The sequence below is a fragment of the Geotrypetes seraphini genome, chromosome 6 (assembly GCF_902459505.1).
Source record: "Geotrypetes seraphini chromosome 6, aGeoSer1.1, whole genome shotgun sequence".
Taxonomy (NCBI): domain Eukaryota; kingdom Metazoa; phylum Chordata; class Amphibia; order Gymnophiona; family Dermophiidae; genus Geotrypetes; species Geotrypetes seraphini.
Genome location: NC_047089.1, coordinates 140,457,589 through 140,484,768, shown reverse-complemented (window position 1 = coordinate 140,484,768; position 27,180 = coordinate 140,457,589). Strand labels below are relative to the sequence as shown.

Genomic DNA, 27,180 nt, shown 5'->3' with positions numbered 1-27,180 from the left:
AACTTGTCTCTTACTCCCATACTAGCTTTAATCTAAATGGTAATTTTTCCGCAATGGCTAAATGTCCTTCAAACGCTCCCTTTGAAATTATTGAAGAAGGATTTGAGAGCTTTGAATAGGTTCGTTTTGGATAGTCTCGTTTCTGCTGGCATAGGCAAATACCTAAATCGTGTAATAGCTTCCTGGGTGTTGGGGGTAGAGACAGGGGGGGGGGCTAGGTATTCGAAACTTGGATTTATACAACATGGCCTACCTCCTGAGATATTTGAAGGATTGGCTTTTAGGGAAACTACAATATACTCCCACCTCATTGGAGTTGGCCTTTTATGCCCCTTATTCTTTTCAGACTTTGCTGCAACTGCCAAGGGTAGTTCTGCCATGTGGCTTTCAAAACAACATGCTTTTGATCTCCATGAGGGCAGCTTGGGAGAAGCTAACGTGTTGTTTAGGTCATTGCAAGGCAATCCTTAATTTGAGCCTGGGGTGGATAACTGTAGTTTTCTCCATTAACAGACACGAGGCATCTCTTTGGTGGAGCATCTTTTAGATGAGAAGAGTGGATTACGGTCCCTTGCGGCTCTTAGAGACCGACTGGAGAACTGCTGGGGTGATACTTTTGCATATTGTCAAGTTAAATATTACATATTGTCTTTGCTAAAGGATAAATTAAGTCACCCTATGGGGTGTCATCTTTGAGAGGTTTTGTTTTTTTTTTGCTCTGAATGATCTTTCGAACATTTCAGTGTCAGCATTCATCAGGGCTCTCCTCCAATTTGAACCCCCCGAAGGACTATCAACATATTAGAACTGGCTGAGAAACAGAGCTCCATATTGTTCTGGACCATTGGAATATCCTGCTGAATCATAGTAAACTTTCTCGGTTAATTAGAGGTGAGGTGTTGCGTGAATGTTATGTTGTATCTTACCTATTTTACTTGAGTTCAGCTACACAAGATTGGAGGGGTAGACTCACCTGTGTGTCTTAAATATGGTAAGGACCCCAATAATTTTTTGCATCCGTTTTAGGATTGTTGGAAAATTCAAGTATTATGGGATAAAGTGGTGCGGTACCTTCATTCGTTATTGGGTTGTCCCGTTGCAGGCACAATAGAACAATTAGTGTTGGATATCCCTCATTCGTTTCATGACCTACCCAAGGGAAGAATTCTGCTCTATTGTAGGGCTTGTCTTCTAGCCCGTAAAAGCATTTTACAACAGTGGACTTCCTCGGATCCGCCCTCTTTTTGGAAGTGGGGAACTCAGGCTCACACCTTGGCCATGTAGGAGGCACAGGAGATGGAAGGTCATGTTTAGTGACGCTACCGCTTCTTCCTTACTTGGGATTATTATTTGAAGTCTTTACATCCCAGGGGGCGCAGTCTTATTTTGAATTCCATTTCTTAAATCCCTTTGCGAGCTGGTTTGCATATACCCTTCTGATTGGGATAGCCTCTCTGCTCATTAGTTCTTCTGTAGAGGGGGTTAGCTTGAGATGGGGGAGGCTTCTGCTCTTAGTGAGCCTTGGGGCCATAAGAATCCAGGCTCTAGGCTAAGCTTAGATTCATTATTGAGTCGGCTTGTCCTTTCTCATTGAGTTGGGACTTTGGAGGTGGGCTGAGGGAGGAGGGCTGGGTGGAAGAAGGAGGAGAGGGGACTTTGGGGATGCTCACGATTCATTTATTACCTGTTTCCTCCTTATCATGATGACTTTTACAGCATGTATTCTGTGGCTGTTTGGCTTCCTAATTCTCTATCCAACACTGTTTCTAAGTACCTTGTTTTATTAAGGATAGAGCATGATTTGGGTGGGAGATATATGTAGGATTTATGATTGGTTTCCTCAAACTTGGAACAGATGTATCCTACTGTTTACTTGTTTATCGATTTTTCAATAAAAAGAAAAGATTTAACATAAAGAGTAGCAAAATCAGTGATTTTGCTTTGCTTTCAGGAGAAAGAGAACTGGGAACTTTTGGAGAAGTACCGCAGAGCCAGTGTACAAGCAGAAGCTTGGGAAACCAAAGCTCACGATGCTGAGGGGGATTGCAGCTCAATGCGACTTGACCTTCTTAGTTCAGAATCTGAGCGTCGCAGAGTAAAAGAAAAGATTGAGGCGCTTGAGGCGCAACTTGAACATGTAAGTTGGAGAAACTTCTTTACAGTCAGCAGAGAATTACAGCTAATAATATCTTTATGATAAAAATGATCATACAACTGAATTATGTCTTTTTGCACAGGTTCACTCAAATTACTATCAGCAAAGGAAAATATCAAATAGACTGCTCCATTGTGTTTCACAGAGGAAACAGATTTATCATTAACTTAGACAAGCACATGTTAAAATTCACCTACTGAAGTAACACTCCTGGAAACCATAGAATACATTAAAATTTCTGGCTGTAATATTATAAAGATATTTCTGTAATAATTCAAGGTTTGTGTTTTTTTGTGGTTGTGCTAGTAAAAGAAATGTCAGTATCAATGCTTTATTCTGAGAGAGAGAGATCAGTTACTACAAAAATCCAATCAGAGGCCAAGAAATTGTGTCAGAAAGATACTAAAAAAGCCCCATTTGTCTTTGGTACCAAAGCCTAATTTTAAAAAATTCCAAGAGAACCTTGATGCATTGCCCTATACTGTATTTACTACATCTTATGTAAGGAAGCTTTTTGTCTCGCTATGCAAATATTAAGAACATAAGTAGTAAATTTAAGAGACTAAGGGCACCTTTTACAAAGCTACAGCAGCAATTCCCATGTGGCAAATGCTACCACAGCTTTGTAAAAGGGAACCTAAGATTATAATCAGCATACTCTGCTTTAAAAGTGAGGTTCATTCTTATCATTCTATGTACAGAACTAATTCATTTGGAGACCCTATCCCATCACAGAGAGTTTCAAAGAGGAATTCTCATCTTATTTCTCCTCAAGCTCCCTTCTCTCCAGTTACAAGAAACAGGTGTCTTCTAAGGACCTATCATAAGAACATAAGAAGTTGCTTCCACTGAGGCAGACCAGAGGTCCATCTTGCCCAGCGGTCCGCTCCCGCGGCGGCCCATCAGGCCCATTGCCTGATCAGTGGTCCCTGGCTATTCCTATAACTTGCCTCTCACTCCTATCCCTGTACCTACCTCTACTCTTATCTGTACCCCTCAATCCCTTTGTCCTCTAGGAACCTATCCAAACCTTCTTTGAAGCCCTGCAACGTGCTCCTTTGCTAATTTTGTTCAGTTTTTGCTGGCTTCCAGTAAGAAAGAAGGCATATACTATATATAAATGGCAGAGAAATTCAGTTGCCACATCAATCTGCTGTGGTAGAATATGCTCCAATTAGGCCTAAATAAGTGCCTCATTGCTCCTTTGGTTGAGTGTCAGACTTTGGACCATTATGGGAGAAAGCATTTTCAAAATGCAATGCTTGAGGTCTGCATAGCATCCTTCCAGATCTACAGAAGGCTTCATCCAAGGCAAGACAAATGATGGGCTGTATCCGTAGGGGTTTTGTCAGCAGAAAACCTGAAGTAATAATGCCACTGTACAGATCCATGGTGAGACCTCATCTCGAGTATTGTGTTCAATTCTGGAGACCACACTACCGAAAAGATGTGTTGAGAATTGAGTCGGTTCAGCGAATGGCTACTAGGATGGTTTTGGGGCTCGGGGATCTCACGTATGAAGAAAGGTTAAAAAAACTGCGGATGTACTCATTGGAGGAGCGAAGACAGAGAGGAGACATGATTGAAACCTTTAAGTATATTACTGGGCGTATAGTGGTGAAAGATGATATCTTCAGTCTTACGGGGCCCTCGGTAACCAGAGGACACTCGCTGAAAATCAGGGGAGGGAAATTTCAGGGTGATGCTAGGAAGTACTTCTTCACCGAAAGGGTGGTCGATCATTGGAACGAGCTGCCTCAGCGGGTGATTGAGGCCAGCAGCGTGTTAGATTTCAAGAGGAAATGGGATATTCATGTGGGATCTCTAGGAGAGTAAGAATCAGGGGGTGGGTCACTGGTGTGGGCAGACTCGATGGGCTGTGGCCCTTTTCTGCCGTCAATTTCTATGTTTCTATGTACATGGTTTCATATTTGCATACCAGTCTGTTCAGGAGGATCAAAGTGAATTTGACTCTCAGAATAGTTTTATAACAGGGCACCTAGGCATATGTGTTGTGCTTAAGTTATAAAAGCAGAGTAAAGGGCTGTTGTCTGAGTTATAAAAGCAGCTTTGGACACCAGATATTTTCCTGTTCTCTTCTGAATTTGACCTGTATTGAATGCTCTAATTATGTGGTCTAACTACCAGCTGTTGAGACTCTTGACAAAGGCATAAATGCCGAAACATTGTCAGTGTCGAGTCTTCGAGTCCTCACAGTGCTACTATCAATAAAGTGAACTTTACACCTGTGGCTGAATTATTGACATCTCTTCCTCACAACTCCTTTGTTGTGCCTTGATTGTCTCGTCATTGAGGCCTCCTTGGGCTCCCTTTTTAGTGCCTTTATAAAATTATTCATATGAAATAAGATCAAAGAAACTGGATCTATTGAAAGATCATCATACGATTCTCTACTACCACCTCCATGGACTAGAGTTGGGACTTAGGAAACATATTTTTTAACTGAAAACCAAAACAATAATACAGGGGTCCTCAAACTTTTTAAATAGGGTGCCAGTTCACAGTCCCTCAGACTACTGGGAGCCAGACTATAGTTTGGAAAAAAAAGCAACAAATTCCCATGCACACTTCACATATCTTATTTGTAGTGCAAAAAACAATGAAAGACCAATACAATATTTAAAATGATGAACAATTTTAACCAACATAAACTTACTAGTATTTCAATGGGAAGGGTGGGCCTGCTTTTGGCTGATTAGATAGTCAATGTCCGATTCCATGTTTGTCACTGCCAGTCGTAACAAGTGATGCAAGTGTATATCAGTTAGTCTGGATCTGGTTGGAGATTTCAGATGTTTCATTTGGTAAAAAGTCTGTTCCTAGACATAGGTGCTTGCAAAGATGGTTGCCATTTTGAGTTCATGGTTCCTGAGATTAAGATATGTCTCAGAGGGGAGAGATGCATAGAAATTAGTAAGGCTGCTTGACTTGAATACATCTTTCAGAGAATCACAATTCTATAGTTCAGCCAGATCCATTTGGTAAGTCAGATCAACAATTTCAATGTAAACAGAAAATGGGTTCCAGAAAAGCTATATGTCCTGTTCAAGGAGATAAAGCTCTTTAAATCTCATTTGAAACGCCTTTTACAACATTTCCAGTGAATCCACACATTTTTGTTGGGAATGCAACTTCTGGTTTCTCAGCCAACAGCTTTTGAGTAGTGGGGAGATGGCAGAAATTTTCTTCCTTCACTTTTGTTTAATGAGGAGGTCCAATTTTATTTCAAATGCTTTCACATGTGCATGCATATCACAGATGAGCTTCCCCTTTCCTTGAAGTTGCATATTGAAACTGTTGAGTAGTTCTGTTACATTTATCAGAAAGGCAAGGTGCCATTTCCATTCTGCATCTTTAAGCTCTGGTACTTTGTTTTTTGAAAGCTGAAAAGCAGAAATCTATGGAAGTAAGTCATAAAAATGTTTCAAAACTCTCCCTCGACTCAGCCAATTGACTTCTGTGTGGTATAGAATATCTTCATAGGCAACATTCAGCTCAGACAGAAATTCCTGAAATTGTCTGTGGTTTAGTGCATGAGGCCTAATGAAGTTAACACAGGACACTACAACTTTCATGACAGTCCCACTTCAGTGATTTACAACACAGTATGGCAGATGGTGTGGAGGCCACAAAAAATCCTCCAAATCTGTGAATTGAATTGGGGGACACGATCATTTTTTGGATACTTGCTATGATCTTTCAGTATTTTCATAAAGCAAATGTTATTCTGTAGCACAGATTTTGTGATTGTGAGTGAGGTGGGGGAGGGGGGAATGGGGGGGGCGATCGCTAGGATTCAGGGAATACTATAGGACTCCTTAGGGAGTTGGGTTTATTTTTTTTATTCCCTTATCCTAATTTCAGTGTATGAGGTTTGAGTGCTTGGATATTGGTATGTATGGGGTTTGCATGTTTGGACAAGTATGCATGTTAGATTAATATTACTGAATGCCATTTTGATGTGATTGACTCTCCCTATTGGGATAGCTGATCCAAGAGGAGAGAGATCAGTGTTAACACTGGATATTGAGTCCATTGGCCTTAGACACCTGGGCCAATCAGAGCGTTAGGCCCCTTCCTGGTGCATCCTGGAGTGCATATGGAAGGGGAAGGCCCACCAGCCTTCGTGAAGAAGATGGGGGGGGGACAGAGGATATGTCAGGGAGTTGGGCAACAGCGAAGGAGGCAGCAAGAGGGAGTGGGCATCCCTCTTGCTGCCGGGGGGTGTCAAGGGGTTGTATGATGGTGGGGGAGGGAGTTGGCATCCTTCCTGCTGCCGGGGGTCGGGGGGTCATGCGACGGTGGGAGTGAGTGGGAATCCCTCCTGCCACTCTTAGATTTGGGGTCTCTCTTTTTCTTTTTAATTTACGGTGTATTATCCCAGGACAAGCAGGCAGCATATTCTTAACGCATGGGTGACGTCACCGACGGAGCCCCGGTACGGACCTTTTTAACTAGAAAGTTCTAGTTGGCCGCACCGCGCATGCGCGAGTGCCTTCCCGCCCGACGGAGGAGAGCGTGGTCCCCAGTTTCTTCGTTTCCGCGGAGCGAAGAAGACGCATGTGTTTTCAACGGCCGTTGAAAAACTCATTTTTGCCTTCCCGCTCGCGTATTTTCTAAATTTTTTCCTTTTTTATTATCGGATTCCCTTTACTTTTGTTTAAAAAAAAAAAAAAAAAAACTCTTCGAGTTTTCTTTATTTTTTCAGGCCGGCCCCAGTGGGGCCTGTTGCCATCATACAGGCCTCCGGATTCGATTTTGCGGAGGCCGTGTTTCCCTTCATGCCCCCTCAACCAGGTTTTAAGAAGTGCCAGCGGTGTGCACGCCCGATCTCCCTCACCGACCCACACAATTGGTGCCTCCAGTGCTTGGGTCCAGAGCATCGGGCTGACACCTGCACCCGCTGTGCTACGCTTAAAAAGCGTACTTTAAAAAATCGGCAGATCCAGCAAATATTTTGTTTGGTACCGGATCTGCCATGGAACCGGCTGCGACGTCGACGGCACCACAAAAATCGGCACCGACGACATCGACACCACCGGATCCTTCCTCGGGGTCGTTGGGCCCTGGTAAGCCAGCTAAGAAGCCTCCCTCTTCCCTTGAGCGCCCTCCTACCACAGTTGCGACACCGGCCCTCCCGGCACCGCACCGGCCCTGCAAACGCTCCGCTCCGATCTCGGTGAGTGCCTCATCATCGGCCTCCTCATCGCCGGAGCGTAGAGCGGCACCTATGGTACTGAAGAAGAAAAGAGCAGTACCGGTGCCTCCCCTGGACGACCGCATCGCGGCCATACTCCAAACACAGTTACAGGAGCAGCTGCAACAACAGCTCCAACAACTGTTGCCGGCGTTGCTGGCACCGCACCTTCCGGTATGGGACCGGTCCGAGCCCCACACCGTTCCATCGGTATCGACCCCCTCGGTACCGCTTAATACTTCCATGCCAGTGCTCTTGGCAGAAACACCTACAGTACATACCCGTGAGGCTGCCGCCCCTGTCCGGTCCCAGGAACGCCATCGGTCTTCCTCACCCGGTATCGCCTCGGTGCGCTCAGGCAAATCTCTCTCAAAGACCCGCCATGCCGAGCCCTCCACACCGATGTCCAAACGTACACACCCAGACATTAGGGACCCAGACTTGTGGGAAGACTCCCCTCACGGTACCGAGGAGGACGCTTCATCAACCGATGAAGAACCCTCCATGACCGACACCGTCTCAAAACCAGAGCAATCCTCTTTCTCCAAATTTCTTAGGGAGATGTCAGCAGCTCTTTCCATTCCCTTGGAGTCTGACTCTAAAAAGTCTCAAGCTTTTCTCGATGCCCTAGACTTTGAGCAACCTCCCAAAGAGTTCCTGAAGTTGCCCGCCCACGACATCTTATGGGAAACTTTCTATAAAAACTGGGAAGCTCCCCTCACGGTTCCTGGAGCCCCTCGTAAGTTAGACAGTTTGTACCGGGTTATTCCAATCCCAGGTTTTGACAAGTCTCAATTGCCCCACGAGTCCCTCCTGGTGGAATCCACCTTGAAAAAATCTCAGGGTTCCAGTGTATATGCCTCCACCCCTCCTGGCAGAGAGGGTAAAACCATGGATAAATTTGGTAAGCGCCTTTTCCAAAATGCCTTGTTAGCCAATAGAGCCAACAACTACACCTTCCACTTCTCCTTCTACATGAAGCATCTGGTGCAATAGCTCTCCTCCTTACAGAAATATCTTCCTGAACGTAAGGTCCCTCTTTTCCAAAAGCATATTTCCAGCCTCCTCCAACTTAGGAAATTCATGGTTCGCTCCATCTACGACTCATTTGAGCTGACCTCTCGCGCTTCTGCCATGGCGGTGGCTATGCGCCGTTTGGCATGGCTGAGAGTCTCTGACCTAGACATTAACCACCAGGACCGCCTGGCAAACGCACCTTGTCTGGGTGATGAACTCTTCGGAGAGTCCCTGGACTCCACAACCCAGAAACTCTCCACACATGAGACCAGGTGGGACACTCTGATCAAACCTAAAAAGAAGACTCCACCTGCTCGCACCTACAGACAGCAGTCTTCCTACCAGCGCAGGTTCTCGGCCAGACCTCTCAACCCGCCTCAACAGCAGCCGCGCCAACCTCGGCAACAACATCAAACTCAGGCTCGCTCTCAGTCTCACCAACCTGCCAAGCCTCTACCTCCGTCAAAACCATCTCAGCCCTTTTGACTCTTTTCTCCAGGGCATAGCCAGTCTCCCAACATCATTGCCTCTTCCTCAGCCGATCGGAGGTCGCCTCCAACTCTTCCTCAGCCGTTGGGAGGTCATCACATCAGACCAATGGGTCCTCCACATCATTCGCCACGGCTACTCTCTCAACTTCCAGACTCTTCCCCCAGACAATCCTCCCGTAGAGTCTGCTTCTCACTCCTTCCAAACCCCCCCCTCTTCCTGAGGGAGGTCCAATCCCTCCTTCTTCTCAATGCCATCGAAGAGGTGCCTCCGGACCAAAGGGGTCAGGGATTCTACTCCCGCTACTTCCTGGTACCCAAGAAGACAGGAGACCTCCGTCCCATCCTCGATCTCAGGGACCTCAACAAGTGTCTGGTCAAGGAGAAGTTCAGAATGCTCTCCCTTGCCACGCTTTACCCTCTTCTCTCTCAACACGACTGGCTATGTTCCCTGGACCTCAAAGAGGCCTACACTCACATTCCAATCCATCTGCATTCACGTCGCTACCTCCGATTTCAGATACAGCACCGCCACTATCAGTACAAGGTGCTACCCTTTGGCCTCGCATCATCGCCCAGGGTGTTCACCAAGTGCCTTATTGTGGTGGCGGCCTTTCTCAGGTCTCACAACCTCCAGGTGTTCCCCTACTTGGACGATTGGTTGGTGAAAGCACCTACGTCTCCGCTTGTGCTACAAGCCACTCAACACACCATCTCGTTCCTCGATCTCCTGGGGTTCGAGATCAACTACCCCAAGTCGCATCTGCTTCCCACACAGCGACTTCAGTTCATCGGAGCAGTTCTCGACACCACTCTGATGAGGGCGTTTCTCCCCCCCGACCGACACTGGACCCTGCTCCACCTCTGTCGTCAGGTGCTCCTTCATCAAACCATCCCAGCTCGACAGATGATGGTCCTCTTGGGCCACATGGCCTCGACGGTCCATGTACTTCCTCTCGCTCGACTCCACCTCAGGACACCTCAGTGGACTCTAGCCAACCAATGGTCACAGACCACGGATCCTCTTTCTCATCCCATCTCTGTGACATCGTCTCTTCAGCAATCTCTTCAATGGTGGTTGAACTACTCCAATCTTTCCAGGGGTCTACTCTTCCATCTACCCCCTCACTCCATGATCATAACCACGGATGCCTCCCCCTATGCGTGGGGAGCTCACCTGGGAGATCTACGCACCCAGGGACTCTGGACCCCTCAGGAGCGTCAACATCACATCAATTTCCTGGAACTCAGAGCCATGTTCTATGCTCTCAAGGCCTTCCAGCACCTTCTCTCCCCTCAGGTTCTTCTCCTGTGCACAGACAATCAAGTCGCCATGTACTACATAAACAAGCAAGGCAGCACCGGATCTCCCCTCCTCTGTCAGGAGGCCATCCGAATATGGACCTGGGCCACGGCCCACAGTCTCTTCCTCAAGGCTGTATACATCCAGGGCGAACAGAACTCCCTTGCCGACAGTCTCAGCTGCATCCTTCAACCTCACGAGTGGACTCTGGACCCTCCAACACTCCACTCCATCTTTGCTCGCTGGGGCACTCCGCAGGTGGACCTCTTTGCAGCTCCTCACAACCATCAGCTGCCCCAGTTCTGTTCCAGACTCTTCTCTCCTCATCATCTGACCCCAGACGCATTCCTGCTCGACTGGACGGATCGGTTCCTCTATGCTTTTCCTCCTCTACCTCTGATGTTGCGGACGTTATCCAAACTCCGCAGGGACAGGGCCACCATGATTCTCATCGCTCCTCGGTGGCCTCGCCAACACTGGTTCTCCCTCCTGCTTCAGCTCAGCTCCAGGGAGCCCATTCCTCTTCCTGTGTTTCCTACTCTACTTACGCAGCAGCATCAGTCTCTACTACATCCCAATCTGTCTTCGCTCCACCTGACAGCTTGGTTTCTCTCGGGCTAACCTCTCCAGATAATCTGTCCCAGCCCGTCCGTCGCATTTTGGATGCCTCTAGGAAACCGGCCACCCTTCAATGTTACCATCAGAAGTGGACCAGGTTCTCCTCTTGGTGTCTACTGCATCATCACGATCCCACCTCTTTGGCGGTGGAAACTGTACTGGACTATTTGCTTTCCCTGTCCGACGCTGGCCTCAAGTCTACCTCAATCAGAGTCCACCTTAGTGCCATCACTGCGTTTCATGAGCCTATCCTCGGAAAACCTCTCACGGCTCATCCACTGGTTTCCCGGTTCATGAGAGGCCTCTTCAATGTCAAACCACCTCTGAAGCCTCCTGTCGTCTGGGACCTGAATGTGGTTTTATCAGCCCTCATGAAACCTCCTTTTGAGCCTCTTGCCACAACTTCGCTCAAACTTCTAACATGGAAGGTGCTTTTCCTCATTGCCGTCACCTCTGCCAGGAGGGTTATTGAGATTCATGCACTGGTCGCCGATCCACCATTCACTATTTTTCACCATGACAAGGTGGTTCTGCGTACCCATCCTAAATTCCTTCCCAAGGTGGTCTCGGCTTTTCACCTCAACCAGTCCATTGTGTTGCCTGTCTTTTTCCCTAAACCCCATTCTCATCCTGGGGAACAGGCGTTGCACACGCTGGATTAGCGTGCCCTTGCATACTACCTTGACCGTACCAGGGCTCACCGCTCGTCCCCTCAGCTCTTTCTGACCTTCGATCCTAACAGTCTAGGTCGTCCTGTCTCTAAACGAACGCTTTCCAACTGGCTTGCCGCCTGTATTGCGTTCTGTTATGCTCGGGCCGGTCTCTCACTGGAAGGCGCTGTCACGGCCCACAGGGTCAGAGCTATGGCTGCTTCTGTGGCTTTCCTCCATTCCACGCCCATCGAGGAAATCTGCAAGGCTGCCACTTGGTCCTCAGTTCACACGTTCACTACTCACTACTGTCTGGATGCCTTCTCCAGATGGGATGGACACTTCGGCCAATCTGTGTTGCAAAATTTATTTTCCTAATGGCCAACCATCCCTCCTCCCTCTCTGTTAGCTTGGAGGTCACCCATACGTTAAGAATATGCTGCCTGCTTGTCCTGGGATAAAGCACAGTTACTTACCGTAACAGGTGTTATCCAGGGACAGCAGGCAGATATTCTTACGTCCCACCCTCCTCCCCAGGTTGGCTTCTTAGCTGGCTTATCCTAACTGGGGACCACGCTCTCCTCCGTCGGGCGGGAAGGCACTCGCGCATGCGCGGTGCGGCCAACTAGAACTTTCTAGTTAAAAAGGTCCGTACCGGGGCTCCGTCGGTGACGTCACCCATGCGTTAAGAATATCTGCTTGCTGTCCCTGGATAACACCTGTTACGGTAAGTAACTGTGCTTTCTGCGCATGTGCCAATTGCTATCACCAGTGACTCATCCCATGTAAATTTAGGGACCCTCTGTGAACCTCATTTGCATGCACGGTTTTTAGAGAATGACTCGTCTTTTTCAAATCATTACATTTACGGCCACAGTAGCGGCCCATTGGATTTTAGCACCCGTGTTAGAGAATCCGCGCCTCAGTTAAGGATGAAGAAGTGGAGCGCTCAGTTTTTGCTGCTGTTTCCTGATAGAATTTGAAACAGGAAGGAAGTATCCAGGCTGAACTGAGAGAAATGGAGTAACTTAGGATCAGTTTGTTACTAGGATCTAAGGAAGGTGAGGTAGAATAAGGGGTATAAGGAAGGTATCAGGTTGGGAGTGACCAATGGGTGGAAGAAGTGGATAAATGGGTGTAAGGCAGGGAGTAGGTGAGAGAGAGAGAGGGAGAAGAAAGTCAGGGTAAATAGAAATAAAGAAAAAGGCAAGAAGATGAATAGATGATACAGTGGGGAAAAATAAGGAAAAAAGATGAAAGGGTTTTATAACCATCAGTCATCACTTTGAAACCTGTTTGTTGTATAAATTGTGCATTTTTTTTTTTTTTCAGACTCTAACAACAGAAAAGTCCTACAAGTCTCAGATTCCCACCTTAAACAAATCAATTGGAAAAATGGAAGAAGAGATTCGACAAATAAAGACTGAGAAACTGTCTGTTCTAGATGAGTTAGCTTCCACAAGGGAACTCTGTATTAAATTGGACTCCAGCAAAGAAGTGTTAACCCAACAGCTGAGTACCATTACTCAGGACAGGGAAAGGGTATGTAGGAAAATGTAACAGACGTACAGATCACTGTTAAAATATTCCAGTTTTCTTGACTGTCGATCAGTGGCGTAGCCATGGGTGGGCCCTGGCCTACCCAGTGGCAACACATCTATAATGTAACTGGTAGGGATTCCCAAACCTCTCCTCCCATATACCTTTAAAGGGCCGATCTTCTCCAGCAGTGAGCAAGCATGATTGACACGAAGCTCACACCGGCTCCATAGCCTTCCTATTGATGAAACTTCTTGTTTCCACAGAGGTGGAATACATGAGAAGAAAAGCTGTGGGGTCAGCATGAGCAGTGTGTGTCAGTGAGGCTACCAGCAAAGATCGGCTCTTCAAAAGGTAGGCAGTGGCAGTAGGGGAGGGACCATATCAGATTGCCTTGCCTGGATGGGAGAGGAAGAGATGGAATCTTCTGCCCACTCAACTGGGATCCAGGCCCAATATTGGGTATCTGGCTATGTTCCTATTGTCAATACATTCTCATCTTTCTGTTTCCTTTAGCCTTGCATGAAGAGACCAATAGGGTTTAAATGGTTCTGTAAATTTTTTCCAGGTGTATTATGGAGCAAATATAGGTTGATATTATCTTAGAATTTTATTGATATAGTTTACCTTGCAGTACACTATGGGGCTCATAATCAAAAAGAAAATACATCTAAAAACCTACCTAAATCAGCACTTGGACGATCAAAAAGACAGGTCGTCCAAGTACTGATAATCGAACAGGGTTTTAGACATATCTAAAACCAGCTTAGGCCTTTTGACTGCCTCTATGCTCCCAGAGCAAAAAGGTTTTTGAAGGAGTGGGTAGGATGGGAGGTGGGCAGGAGGTGGGCTGACCAAGACTTAGTTGTCTGGCAGCCATAATCGAAAAGTTTAGCAAGTTGCCTGGATGGAACTTATACATTTTGACTTAGACCAAGTCAAAACAGGTATAAGTTCTGGATCGGGCCACTGAGCTGAACGCAGCTGCCACAATCAGTTCAGCAGCCCAGGCAATCCATTCCCTCCCCCCCATTGGCAGGAGGGATGCCCAGTCCCTCCTGCCGTACACCCCTGAATCCCCACCACCACACACATAAGCATTGCCGACAGGGGGGGTGGCCTAAAGGATCTGGCCAATTGGAATCTTAGGCCACTCCCAGCACATCCCAGGCCTAAGATTCCAGTTGGCCAGGTGCCTAAGGCCCCTCCTATGGGAGGGGACTTAGGTGCCAGGGCTAATCAGAGCCTTAGGCCCCTCCCTGATGCATCCCTTGATGCACCGGGAAGGGGAAGGCCCGCCATTTTGGGGAAGGCGGACCTGCCGGCCTACCAACTACAAAAAGTAGGGGGGGTTCAGGTGGACTAGGCAGGGGGAGGGTTCCGGCTGGGCTGGGGGGTGGGGGTCTGGCCTAACTTGATGGGGGTGGGGGTGGGATCATGGCAGGTTCGGGCAGGAGGGATGCCCAGTCCCTCTTGATGGATACCCCCACCCCCCACCAAGATAGGCCACCAGACCCCCACCCCCCAGACCAGCTTGAACTCCCCCTTCTGCCTAGCCCACCCAACCCCCCCAAATTGGGAAGGGGAAGGCCCACCATTTTGGTGAAGGCAGGCCTGCCGGTCGGAGGTTGGAAGGTTCCCTCCAGCTAGCTAACTACAAAATAATAATAATTTTATTCTTATGTACCGCCAAAGCCATGAAAGTCCGAGGCGGTTTACAACAAGATGTGCTGGACAATCAGCGAAGAGTTTACACTATATTGTTATCAAATATAAGCCATGATGATTTGAGGCAGTTTACAACGAAAGGAGCTGAACAAACAGCAAAGTGGTCACAATACAAAGACATCGCATACAAGCTTACAGAAAGGAAGAAAAGGAAAGTTTATAAAAATTCTTAGGTTACAATTCAATTAAACAGATTTATTTTTACAGATTTTCTAAAAATGAGGTAGGATGAGGAATGCGTGATAATTTTACCCAGCCAATCATTCCATTTGCCTACCTGGAAGGCGAGCGTTCTGTCTAGGAATCTTTTGTAGTGGCAGGCCTTTATTGTCAGATAGGTGAACAGATGAATTCTACATGTGAGCCTATTAGAACTATCCAGATTAAATTGGGAAACCAGGTACGTGGGGGCCAGACCAAATATTGATTTGTAACAAAGACAGAAAAATTTAAACAGAATTTGTGCTTCCAGGGGCAGCCAATGAAGTTTTTGATAATAGGGACTTATGTATTCCCATTTCTTCACCCCAAAAATCAATCGAACTGCTGAATTCTGAATAACTCTGAGACTTAGAAAGGTTTTTTTGAAGGATCCTAGGTAAATGATGTTGCAATAATTGAGCATGCTTAAGATGAAAGATTGAACCAATAGGCGGAATAATGCTGCATTAAAGTATTTTCTGATGGTTCTGAATTTCCATAGTATCGAGAAGAATTTTCTAACCAGTAAATCTGTGTGAGCGTTTAGAGTGAAGTGGCAGTCCAGAGTCACCTCCAGAATTTTAATGGAATGGTCAATAGGGAAGACTTGACCATTCAAGAAGATTGATGTGTCTTTAATTTTATTGTTTGGGCTTGCCAGGAAAAATTAGGTTTTGTCTGAGTTGAGTTTCAATTTTAATTCGGTCATCCATAATTCGATTTGCTTTAGAATGGATGATAGTTGATTCATTGTCTCAGAAGTCAGTGAGTAACAAGCGTTGGTGGCAGACCCACACTTCACAGTTTTTCACCATAATAAACTGGTTCTACGCACATATCTCAGGTTCCTTCTGAAAGTTGTGACGGAGTTTCATCTCAATCAGTCGATTGTTCTTCCAGGTTTTTTCCCTAAGCCTCATTCTCATGCATGAGAAACGGCTCTTCATACTCTGGACTGTAAGTGTACTTTGGCCTATTACATCGACAGAACAAAGCCACATCGAACATCTCAACTCTTCGTCTCATTTGATCCCAAAAAGTTTGGACATCCTGTTTCCAACAGAACGATTTCCAACTGAGTGGCTGCCTGTATATCGTTTTGCTATGCTCTGATTGGACTGTACCTGGAGAGTCGTGTTACAGCCCACAAAGTCCGAGCTATGGCAGCTTCTGTAGCTTTCCTTAGATCTACTCCTATTGAAGAAATCTATAAAGCTGCCACCCAGTGGCGTACCTAGGGTATGTGGCACCCGGGGCCCATAATTTTTTGACACCCCCCCAATGTAAAAAAAATATTTTTTTGTAATGACCATGAAACGGAATAAATGGTCAGAATAGAAACAGGCAGTGAAAATTTTCTTATATTCCAAACATAACATAACATAAATTATGTCTGAATTATCATGACATCAGAAGTACATATGGAGTAGTTGCAGGTGATGCTTGGGACAGTTCTGATTGTGTTAGTTCGGTTATATGTGTTTTTTGAATAGAAGGGTTTTTATTTCTTTTTGAAGGTTTTGTAGTCTGTGGTCGAGGTCAATAGGTTGTAGAGTTGGGGGTCGAGTGTTGCAGCTTGAATGGCTAGGAGGTTGTCGAACAGTTTTTTTCTTTTAACGTTTTTGGGTGGAGGGTGTGTGAATGGTGCGTGAGTTCTCCTATGTGTGTTTGAGGTGGATTGAATTATTTAGCTGAAGAAATTAGTTACCCCCCTCATCCCACACACATTAATTCTCTTCCATTTTTGTTCCCATTATAAAAAGCACTGATAAGTTCCCAGAAAAAAAATACATTAAAATAAGAAGTGAAAACAAAGGCCCCTACAGATGAGAACATAACATAAGAATAGCCTAACTGGGTCAGACCAATGGTCCATCATGCCCAGTAGCCCATTCTCATGGTAGCCAATCCAGGACACTAATACCTGGTCAAAACCCAAAGAGTAACAACATTCCATGCTACCGATCCAGGGCAAGCAGACACTTGCTCCATGTCTTAATAACAGATTATGGACTTTTCCTCCAGGAATTTGTCCAAATCTTTCTTAAAACCAGCTACACTATCTGCTTTTACCATAACTTCTGGCCACTTCATTTTTAAGTTTAGATCTTTCCTTTCAAACAGAGATCTTGCTAGATGTCAAAATACAGCACAAGGTAACTTCACATGGACTTAGCTGTGCAGGAAATGTGAATCTCCTCATACACCCACCATATAGTGCAAAAATGTGCAAAGGTCTGTTTTTTTCTTTCGATCACTACATAGCCTAATGCCACACAAGCAGCGCTGTTACAAACATATTCTGTAGGTCAATGCTAAGGATAACAAAGTTTCCTTCCTTGGACCAGAAGGAGATACTGATAAACCACTGGAAGAGATCCCAAAACAACACCCAAAGACCCACTCAGTGTGTGAACCAGTTGAGTGGAGTGGACTAACTGGGGGATGGAAATGGGCCCGGAGTTTGCTCAGCAGAATTTCCCAGACCACCTCTTCCTCTCAACACATTGACACGCTGCCACCACCACCACTAGGAACACCTCACTGGGTAGGCCAGCTATGCTATAAACTTTATAAAACACATTATTATATTTTCTTATAAAGCACATATTTTAACTGAACTCTCTGACATCCTCAGCCTTTCCATTCACAAAAATAGAAGGAAGAAAAGTTCCCATTTCCTGCTGTCTCATGTCCCCGGCCTATACAATATTTTTTTTCTGCATTCCCTTCAAAAGTCTGACCAAATCCTCGTTTCACTTGCATTATAAAGTACTAAGGATGCCATCTCTCCCCAATCCCAGGTCCTAAAGTCTAAGACAGTAGCTCAAACTAATGCTGCCAGATTCAGGAAAAAAAAATTTCGATTCGATTCAGCCTATTGAATTGGTTTTTCAATTCGATTTTCCTGCCCAGTTGGGTGATTTTTTTCAAAACTCCTGGTGGGTTTTATAGCTTTTTCACCCCTTTTGGCTTCTCCTAACCACACTGGCGCTGTGGTGTAAATAAAATAAAGAAACAAAAAGGACTTTTCCTCTCTCTGTTAAATCCTAGCTCACGTTTGCAGTCCAACACCAGCTCTGGCAGGATACACATTTCAAATCTGACATATTGTAATCACAAAACAGAAAATAAAATTAATTTTTCTACCTTTTGTTGTCTGGTTATATTTCAAATCTTGTTGGTCCAAGGCTCTGGTTTTCTTCTGATAACTTGCTTGCCAGGGTCTCCTTCTTTCTGCATGCTAACCATCCATCTGCCAACTCTGTCCTCCCTTTCCATTTCCCTTCCCTCCCTAGGAAGTCTGGTATCTTTCCTTTTTTTCATCTCCCTCCACAGATCCACCTTTTCTTAACTACCCTTTCATCCGGCATCTCTCCCTCCTTCCCCACCACCCCAGAGTCCACCATCTCTCCCTTTCTTTTCCCAATTACCCTCCTATCCAGTATCTCTATCCCTCCTCCACACCATCCCTTGTGTCCAATTTCTCTCCTTTTCTGTTCCTTCCCTCCCTCCCTCCCTAAATCCCATGGTCCATCATCTCTCTCCCTCTCCTCTATTTTCAGTCCCATTATTTCTTCCCCCCCCCCAAAGTTTGGCATATGCACATCTCTTTGAACACCCCCTTCCCTCCGTGTACTTCTAAACACGTGTACTTCCCCCCAAAGGCCTGTCCCCCCTTAAAGGTCTGCCTGTCCCCCCTTGAAGGCCTGCACCCCCCTTGAAGGCCTGTCCCATCCCCTTGTAGGCCTGTCCCCCCCCTTGAAGGCCTGTCCCCCCCCTGAAGGCCTGTCCCTCCCTTGAAGGCCTGCCCCCCTGAAGGCCTGCACCCCCTTGAAGGCCTGTCCCCCCCCTTGAAGGCCTGTCCCCCCCTTGTAGGCCTGTCCCCCCCCTTGAAGGCCTGTCCCCCCCTTGAAGGCCTGCACCCCCTTGAAGGTCTGCACCCCCCCGAAGGCCTGCACCCCCTTGAAGGCCTGTCCCACCCCCTTGTAGGCCTGTCCCACCCCCTTGTAGGCCTGTCCCACCCCTTGAAGGCCTGCCTTCCTGTCCCCCCCCTTGAAGGCCTGAACCCCCTTGAAGGTCTGCACCCCCTCCTGAAGGCCTGCACCCGCTCCCGAAGGCCTGTTCCACCCCCTTGTAGGCCTGTCCCCCCCCCCCTTTAAGGCCTGTCCCCCCCTTGAAGGCCTGTCCCCCCCTTGAAGGCCTGCACCCTCTTGAAGGTCTGCACCCCCCGAAGGCCTGCACCCCCTTGAAGGCCTGTCCCCCCACTTGAAGACCTGAACCCCCTTGAAGGTCTGCACCCCCCCCGAAGGCCTGCACCCCCTCCCAAAGGCCTGTTCCACCCCCTTGTAGGCCTGTTCCACCCCCTTGTAGGCCTGTCCCCCCCCTTGAAGGCCTGCACCCCCCCTGAAGGCCTGTCCCCCCCCCCTTGAAGGCCTGCCTCCCCCCCTTGAAGGCCTGCCTGCCTGCCTGTCACCCCCCTCCCCCTTGAAAGCCTGCCTGCCTGCCCGCCCGCCCCACCCTGAAGGCCTGATGCCCCGACCCACCCCGAAGGACCGCTCGCCCCATGGCCTCCCCGCACCACCTATGAAGCAGCCGCAGCAGGATCGCAACGTCAGCGATCCCTGCGCTGCTTCCTGCTCCGTAGTCCCGCCCCTCCTCTGACATCAGAGGAGGGGCGGGACCGCGGCGCAGGAAGCAGCGCCCAAGCAGCGCAGGGATCGCTGATGTCGCGATCCTGCTGTGGGCTGCTTCATAGGTGGTGCAGGAAGGTCAGTGGGGCGAGCGGTCCTTCGGGGGTGGGGGGGGACTGAACGGCAAGGCCAGGAGCACCCCCTCAGGGCTGGCACCCGGGGCGGACCGCACCCCCACCCCCCCCCTTGGTACGCCACTGCTGCCACCTGGTCCTCGGTTCACACAGACAATAATGATCTGGCCTAGTAGTTTGAAATGTTGGTTTTGGAGCCCGTTAGTTTGGATCTCAAATTATTGATTTTATTGTTGAAGAATTCAGCCAGAGTGTCTGCAGATGGTGGGAAATCTAGGGTTGAACAGGAAAAGGCCTGTATGTCGTAGAGATTGTTAACTAGTTCAAAGAGATTTCTACTATTAGTGTTCGGAGAGCCAATTTTTTGGGTGTAAAAGTTAGTGCATTTCTTTATTATTAGTTTTTTGTATTCTTTTAATTTTAGTCTCCAATTCGATCTCCCTTCACTGTCCCTTGATTTCAACCATTGTCTTTCGAGTTTGCGTAACTCCCGTTTCACATTCACTAACTCGGTGTCATACCAGCCTTCCAGATTCTTGTTTCTCTTTTTCCTTAATTTAGTGGGGGCCATTTTGTTTAGTATCTGCGTACTCATGTTAGTCCAAGAGTCTCAGTCTGAACTAGAAGTTATGTCGTAGTGTGACCAGAATTCCACAGGGTTGACCAAACCTCTGCTAGCTACCATTTTATTATTTCTTTTTGCCTTCTTGCATTTGGTTGGGTAGCGTTTTACTTGCTAGCTGAGTTGGAAATTACATAAATGGTGTGTGTGTGGGGGGGGGGTTCAGGTGGGCTAGGCAGGAGGTTCCAGCTGGGCTGGGGGCTGGGGGTCCAGCGGCCTACCTTTTCAGGGGGTGTCTGGGGTGTCCAGCAGGTGGTACTGGGCATCCCTCCTACCGGCGATGCTTGTGGGAGTGTTCAGGGGTGTCCAGCTGGAAGGACTGGGAATCCCTCCTGCCGGCAATGCTTACAGGGGATTGCGGCAGGTTCAGGCAGGAGGGACTGGGCATCCCTCCTGCTGTGATCATTGTGGGGGAGGAGGGATGATACCACGATTCTCTAACCAGCACTTATGATAGACCAGACATGTCAAACTCTGGCCCGCCAGACATTTTCAACTTTATACTAAATCTTGCCTGCCAGCACGAACCTCTGCCGCTGCTGTTTCTCTTCACTCATGTCTGCCTTCTCCTGGTCTCTTCAAAGCAGCCTGCTCAGGATCGCTGGCTGGCTATAGTGAACCTCCCAGGCCACTGTTGAACTCGGTAGCACGTTCCCTCTGACGCGATCCCGTACATCAGAGGAGGGGCGGGATCGCGTCAGAGAGAACGTGCTACCGAGTTCAACAACGGCCTGTGAGGCTCGCTACAGCCGGCCAGCGATCCTCAGCAGGCTGCTTTGAAGAGGAGACCAGGTGAAGGCAGACGTGAATGAAGAGCAGCAGTAGCAGCAGTTCATGCCGGTGGGCCAGAGGAGATCAGGAAGCTGGGATGGAGGGAGGGTAGGAACAGCAGGCCAAATTTGAAGGTGAGACCGGAAATAAAAATGGGGGAAAACATGCAGGCCTTCAGGACGGGGGCGGGCCCTTGTGCAGAAGTACCCAGAAGGAGAGAAGGAGGGGTCCAGATGTGCATATGCCGGAGGGTGGGGTGGGTAAAAAATAAAACAGAGGAGAGGGAGAGAGATGGTAGGCAATGGAATGGAGGGAGGGAAAGAACAGAAAGGGAAAGGTGGACACAAGGGATGGTTTGGAGGGGGGATAGAGATTCTGGATAGGAGGGTAGTGAGAAGAGAAACGGAGAGATGGTGGACCCTGGAGTGGTGGGGAAGGAGGGAGAGATGCTAGATGAAAGGGTAGTTGAGAAAAAGACAGATGGTGGATCTGGGGATGGTGCAGCTGCAGATCTGGGGATGGTGCAGCTGCAGATATGGGGATGGTGCAGCTGCAGATATGGACATGAAAAAAAGGAAAGATGCCAGACTTCCAAGGGAAGGACGGGAAACGGAAGGGGAGGACAGAAATGAAAGATGGATGGTTAGAACGGAGAAAGAAGAAAACAACAAATGGGCAGGAAACCCTGGCAAGCGAGTTATCAGAAGACAACCAGAGCCTGGGACCAACAAAAAGTAGAAAAAATAATTTTATTTTCTGTTTTGTGATTATAATATTTATTTTGTTTACATCACAGAGCCGGTGTGGGGTTGGAGACTTTGTAACTCTATATTTCAGCTAAGATTAAGTCTTAGTCACTTAGAGGACCTTTAATTAAGGTGCGCATTTAGCGCACGCTAAATCAATTAGCGTACCTTAATAAAAGGACCCCTAAGTAGCTTAATTAAAAAATTGGCCTGCAACTTAGCCTATTTTTCAGATTTCAGCCCCTTATGTGATTGAGTTTGACACCCCTGTGATAGACACTGGTTAGAGAATCATGGTTTTAGGTGAAGGACTGGTCCTTCCCAAGCCTAAAAGGTTTTGTTTTGGGCGTTTGGGACTTGGGCAAATTTTTTTTCGGGAATAGGGCTTAAAGGTAAATGTAGTGGCGGTCTGGGCGATTAAACACCTGAACATACAAGTAGGCCATTCTAAAAAAAACCCTCACATTTTGGATGATTTTTTCAAGAATTGACATTTCCCTGCTGCCTACTTTGGGCACCTAGGGCTTTAGACCAAAAAGGGACTTAGATATTTTTTTTATTATGCCCCTCCACGTCTCTCATTTTCAAAGCAGATAGATGTCTCAAAATGCCAAAATAATGAAAGGTCCATCTGGTAAAAATGTCCAAATCCTGATTTTGGAAAGACAGAATTTGGACAACATTTCACACTGCAGTTCATTCAAAAGTAAGAGGGCATGTTCTTGGAGGGACTAGGAAGGGTCCAAAAGTAGGATGTCCAACAATGATTTTCAAGTGTGAAGAAATGTCCATGCCTAAAAAGGACTCTTCTCTAGACCTGTTTAGTCACATCCAAGTTATACAAAAGTGCTCTAATTGTTCCTCCTTGAACCCCCAGTGGTTGATGTCCCCTTTCCTTTCCTCTGAAAGTGAAATCTAAAAGGAAAACTAGGCTCTATGGGAAAGATTCTCAAAACTTTAATGTAGTCGCTAAACCGGTTCCAGCCAGTTTAGCATTCATATATTTTAGTGGCAGGTTATCAAAATGGTTTACTGTGGTTTTTCCGAATTTCCTGGCAGTCTCCGACTCTGCCAATCAAATGTATTACAATGAGATCATTAATATTTAAAGGAGCACTCCGAGCGATTCTCTATTATCGCCAGGTGATTCCCTAACCTCACTGTCCTATATTTGACCGAGACGACCAACTACAAAACATTCAGGAAAGAACTGAAAACTATGCTTTTCCAAAAAATTTGTGAAATGATCTAACTCAGTAGTCTCAAACTTGCGGCCCACCAGGTACTATTTTGAGAACCTCGGTATGTTTATCATAATCACAAAGTAAAATAAAACAGTTTTTTGATTATATGTTTCTTTAGCTATAAATTATAATATTATTATTAAGACTTAGCCAAAAGGAAAGATTTATAAAGAGTTTTACCTCATGCAAAATTATCATTTCTTTAATAAGACATTAACTATTTTTTTCTGAGGCCCTCCAAGTACCTACAAATCCAAAATGTGGCCCTGCAAAGGATTTGAGTTTGAGACCACTAATCTAACTAAACCGTATAAACCTACTCCTAGATCTCATCAATTATGCTATCCATAAATTCTTGCAAGCTCATTCTATCTGTTTAACTTTGTAAGCTCCCTGGGAATGCCCAGACCAATTCTTTCTGTAAACTGCCTAGAACTGAAAGGTATTGGCGGGATAGAAAACAGTAACGTAATGTAATTTGTGAGCAAAATTTTCTGGCAGGTCTGAGCTGTCATAGCTTTACTTTCAGGTCAGCGACTGAGCGCTGATTTGCTCAGACATTGACAGCTCAGACATGCCAGAAAATTTTGCCGCTGCCATGCAACAACCCCAGACACCTTCCCCCCCACCAGCAGTGAGAGAAATGCCCTCTCCCTCCTGCTGCTAAACAACCCGGTCCCCCTGACACCACCCCCGGCAGCAGAATGTATGCTCACTCCCTCCTGCCACTATTGTGCCCCTAATGACCCCCCCCTCATGCTTCTGACAACCACCCCTTACCTTGTTTACAAATTCCCCACCAAAGGGATACCTACCCCCTCTGATCAGCAGGCCCACCTCTTCAAAATGGCGGGTCTTCCTCTCCTTGGTGCATCCTGGAATGAGGGCCTAAGGCTCTTATTGGCCCAGATGCCTAAGGCCCCTCCCATAAAAGGGGTCTTAAGCAACCTGAGCCAATCAGAGCCTTAGGTCCCTCCACAGCGCATCCTAGGATGCACCAGGGAGGGGAAGGCCTGCTATTTTGAAGTGGCTGACCTGCTGGCCGGAGGATGTAGGCATCCCTCCAGCCAGCCTTCATAACAAGGTAAGAGGGGGTGGAGGGAGGTGTTGCAAGCACTGGGGGGTCGTCGAGGGCACAATTGCAGCAGTGGGAGGGAGTGGGCATCTCCTGTTGCTGGGGAGAGGGTTGCTTGGCAACAGGAGGGAGTGGGTATCTCCTGCTGCCGGGGGGATATTGGGGTTGTTGCATGGTGGCGGGAGGGGAATGGGCATCTCTCCCACTGCTGTGGTGCAGGAGTGTCAGGGGTTGTTTGACATCGGCAGCGGGAGGTAGTGATCATGCATCCCTCCTGCTGATTTTTGCTTTGTGGTCTTTTTTTTCGCTTTTATTCTGTGCATGTGCTGATTGCCATCATCTCCATGACTTTCCGCAAACCTCATTTGCATGCGCGTTTTTTAAAGAAAAACTTGCCTTTTTGAAATCGTTAGAGCTGTCCATTTGGATTTTACCACGAATATTTGAGAATCTTCCCCTATGTCAGCTGCAGGTATTAAGGCCATTTTGAACAAAGTAAGCAAGTTAGAGGAGTAGCCTAGTAGTTAATGTAGTAGACTGTAAATTAAGGGACACAGGTTCAAATCCTACTGTAACTCTATTACCATATATGCTCGAATATAAACTGACCCAAATATAAACCGAGGTAACCTTTTCCCCCCAAAAGAGGAGGAAAAAAGGTTGACTCAAATATAAAGGGGGTAGGGGGTGTTAATATTCAAGTGCAGTGCCTTGCCTTGCCAGACTCTGCACCCTGTTTCTCCTCCCTCGCTGCTCTGCCAGGCTCTTCATCCAGCCCCCTCACTCCCTGCCAGGTTCTGTACCCTGTCCCCCCTCCCTCCCGATTACTTGCAGGCCTCCACTGGTCCTGCCGTGAGACCTGGTGGTCCAGAGGTGTCCGGGAGGGATCCCTCCCTCCCACCTCCTGTCCCAGCTGATTCTAATAATTTTTACCTCGCTCCCACTTCCCCTGCATACCTCTACTATTCCTGGTGGACCAGCTGTGAACCATGGCAGGAGCGACCTTGGCAGGCGAGACCATGGCAGGTCTCTCCTGCTGCAATTCACTGCTGGACCACTAGGGATACTAAAGGTACATGGGGGAGGTGAGAGGGAGGTAAAAATTCTTAGAATCAGCTGGGATAGAAGGCAGGAGGGACTATGTGGCTCATTGGTTATCAAAAAAAGTTACGTTCCACATTGCTGCTGTGTTGGTACTTGAATACCAATAAAATATCTTCACAAAACTTGTAAATTAATTTTTTGTACCTGACTGTTGGATATAAAAAACATGGCGGCTGTATTTAAAAGGATGTTAAGGGCAATTCAACCAATCACCAGATGACATTTGATCTAAACCACGGCAATTGGATGTCAAACTGTGATATTTCAAATGAATGCTTTCCAATCTATAATGTTGTTTAATTCTCTGGGTTCAAGAAATTGAAGTTTGAAAATCCACTTTTGTTCAGTTTGTATAAGTTTTTTGTCACGATTGCTTCCTCTTCTGTTTATAATAACTAATTCTATGATAAAACATTTCAACTGGTTGAACCAATGTTTTTTGACTAAGGAATTCTACCTTGATTGATGTTTGATCTATGTTCATTCAATCTTGTTTTAAAACATAAATTTCCTGCATAAATTAAATTACAAGGGCACATTATGATGTACACAGCATAAGTGCTGTTACAAATGCTGAAGTGCTTTAAATCATATTTCCTCCCATCAGTGGGGTTTATAAAGGAAGTGATTTGTACTGTGCCTTCACAACTTTTCCATTGACCACACAGAATACACCAAATCAATACACCTCTCAAAGTTCATCAACTTATAGTGACTCCTTGGATGATTTTTTAACCACTCGCAGAGGCAATTATAGACGACAGAGAGGAGGAAAACAGACAAGATTCCAGGGTTAAAACACAGCAAACCAGAATCAGTGGTAATCAACTTGTCAACTTATACTCTTTCACAAGCAGAAATTAACATTCTGTCGAAAGGCATGTCATTTGTTCCATCCACTAATTTATCTGGCCTTAGGAATAATTCTTATCTTCTGAGTGAAGGCATAAGAACATAAGAATAGCCTTACTGGGACAGACCAAAGTCCATCAAGCCCAGTAGCCGTTCTCACTGGAATAATTGGAAAAACAAAAATCAAATAAATCTGACTGAAGTTTGGCTTGAATTGTTTTTATTGCTTGTCTCCCAATTCCCTGAAGCAGCTCTGTTGCCTCAGCATATCTTAAGCGATCCCAATGGCCAGGGGATAGAGGACTGAAGGCAGGTCACAAAGATCTCCGGACACCAAACCAGCACTGGTGATCTCAAGCTGCACAGTTCACTGGATTTTTAAGGTCAGGAACAGACACAGCGCACCACAGCTGACCAGCAGGAGAAATAGCCACGCTGGCATCTGGGCCACACCGTCACTGAAGCCGCAGGACTCCACAGCCAGGTGCCTCCAACAGGGCCGAGCCCTCAAACCATGGCTGCTGCAACAAAAGCAACCGCTGCATCAATCCAGAACTGCAGGAGATCCCAAGGCCAAGCTCAGTGACCACAAGGGAAGGCAGACCCTTACACCATCATGAAGAACTCAAACCGTGAAGGCTGAGCTCCACAGTACAACGGCTGAAAGCAAAGTCCAGAACCTCCATCTTAAACCAAGCCGATTCAAGTATAAGTTTAAAAACAAAACTCAAGAGGAAGAATAAGTAAAAAAGATAACTAAGGAAGATAATAAATTAACCTGGGAAAACAAAAAAAGTGAAGAGAAACTAAAAATGACATCCCAATCAGATGCCATCTTGGAAAAAAAAAATCTGGCAAATCCGAATCTGCTGTCCCCAGATAACACCTGTTACGATAAGTAACTGTGTTTTCTGTTCTTGTAGTTCTATGTGTTTCTTTACCCTTTTCACTGTTTTACACTAGAGGTCAAGTTTACTGCAGAGTTAATATCAGGAAGTGTATCCTGTTACTGTTACTGTACTGTTACTGTAATATACTCCTATCCTGAAATGTAATTCTACTGGAACTGCCCAGATATCTT

At 46.7% G+C, this 27,180-nt stretch overlaps 1 protein-coding gene across 1 annotated transcript in view; it reads left to right on the top strand.

Moving 5' to 3' along the window:
- TSGA10 (testis specific 10) overlaps nt 1-27,180 on the top strand; it is a 418,936-nt gene that overhangs the window by 362,849 nt on the left and 28,907 nt on the right. Inside the window, 2 exon segments of the mRNA XM_033947421.1 lie at nt 1,952-2,137; nt 12,782-12,991. Of these exon segments, the coding sequence (XP_033803312.1) occupies nt 1,952-2,137; nt 12,782-12,991 (396 nt within the window).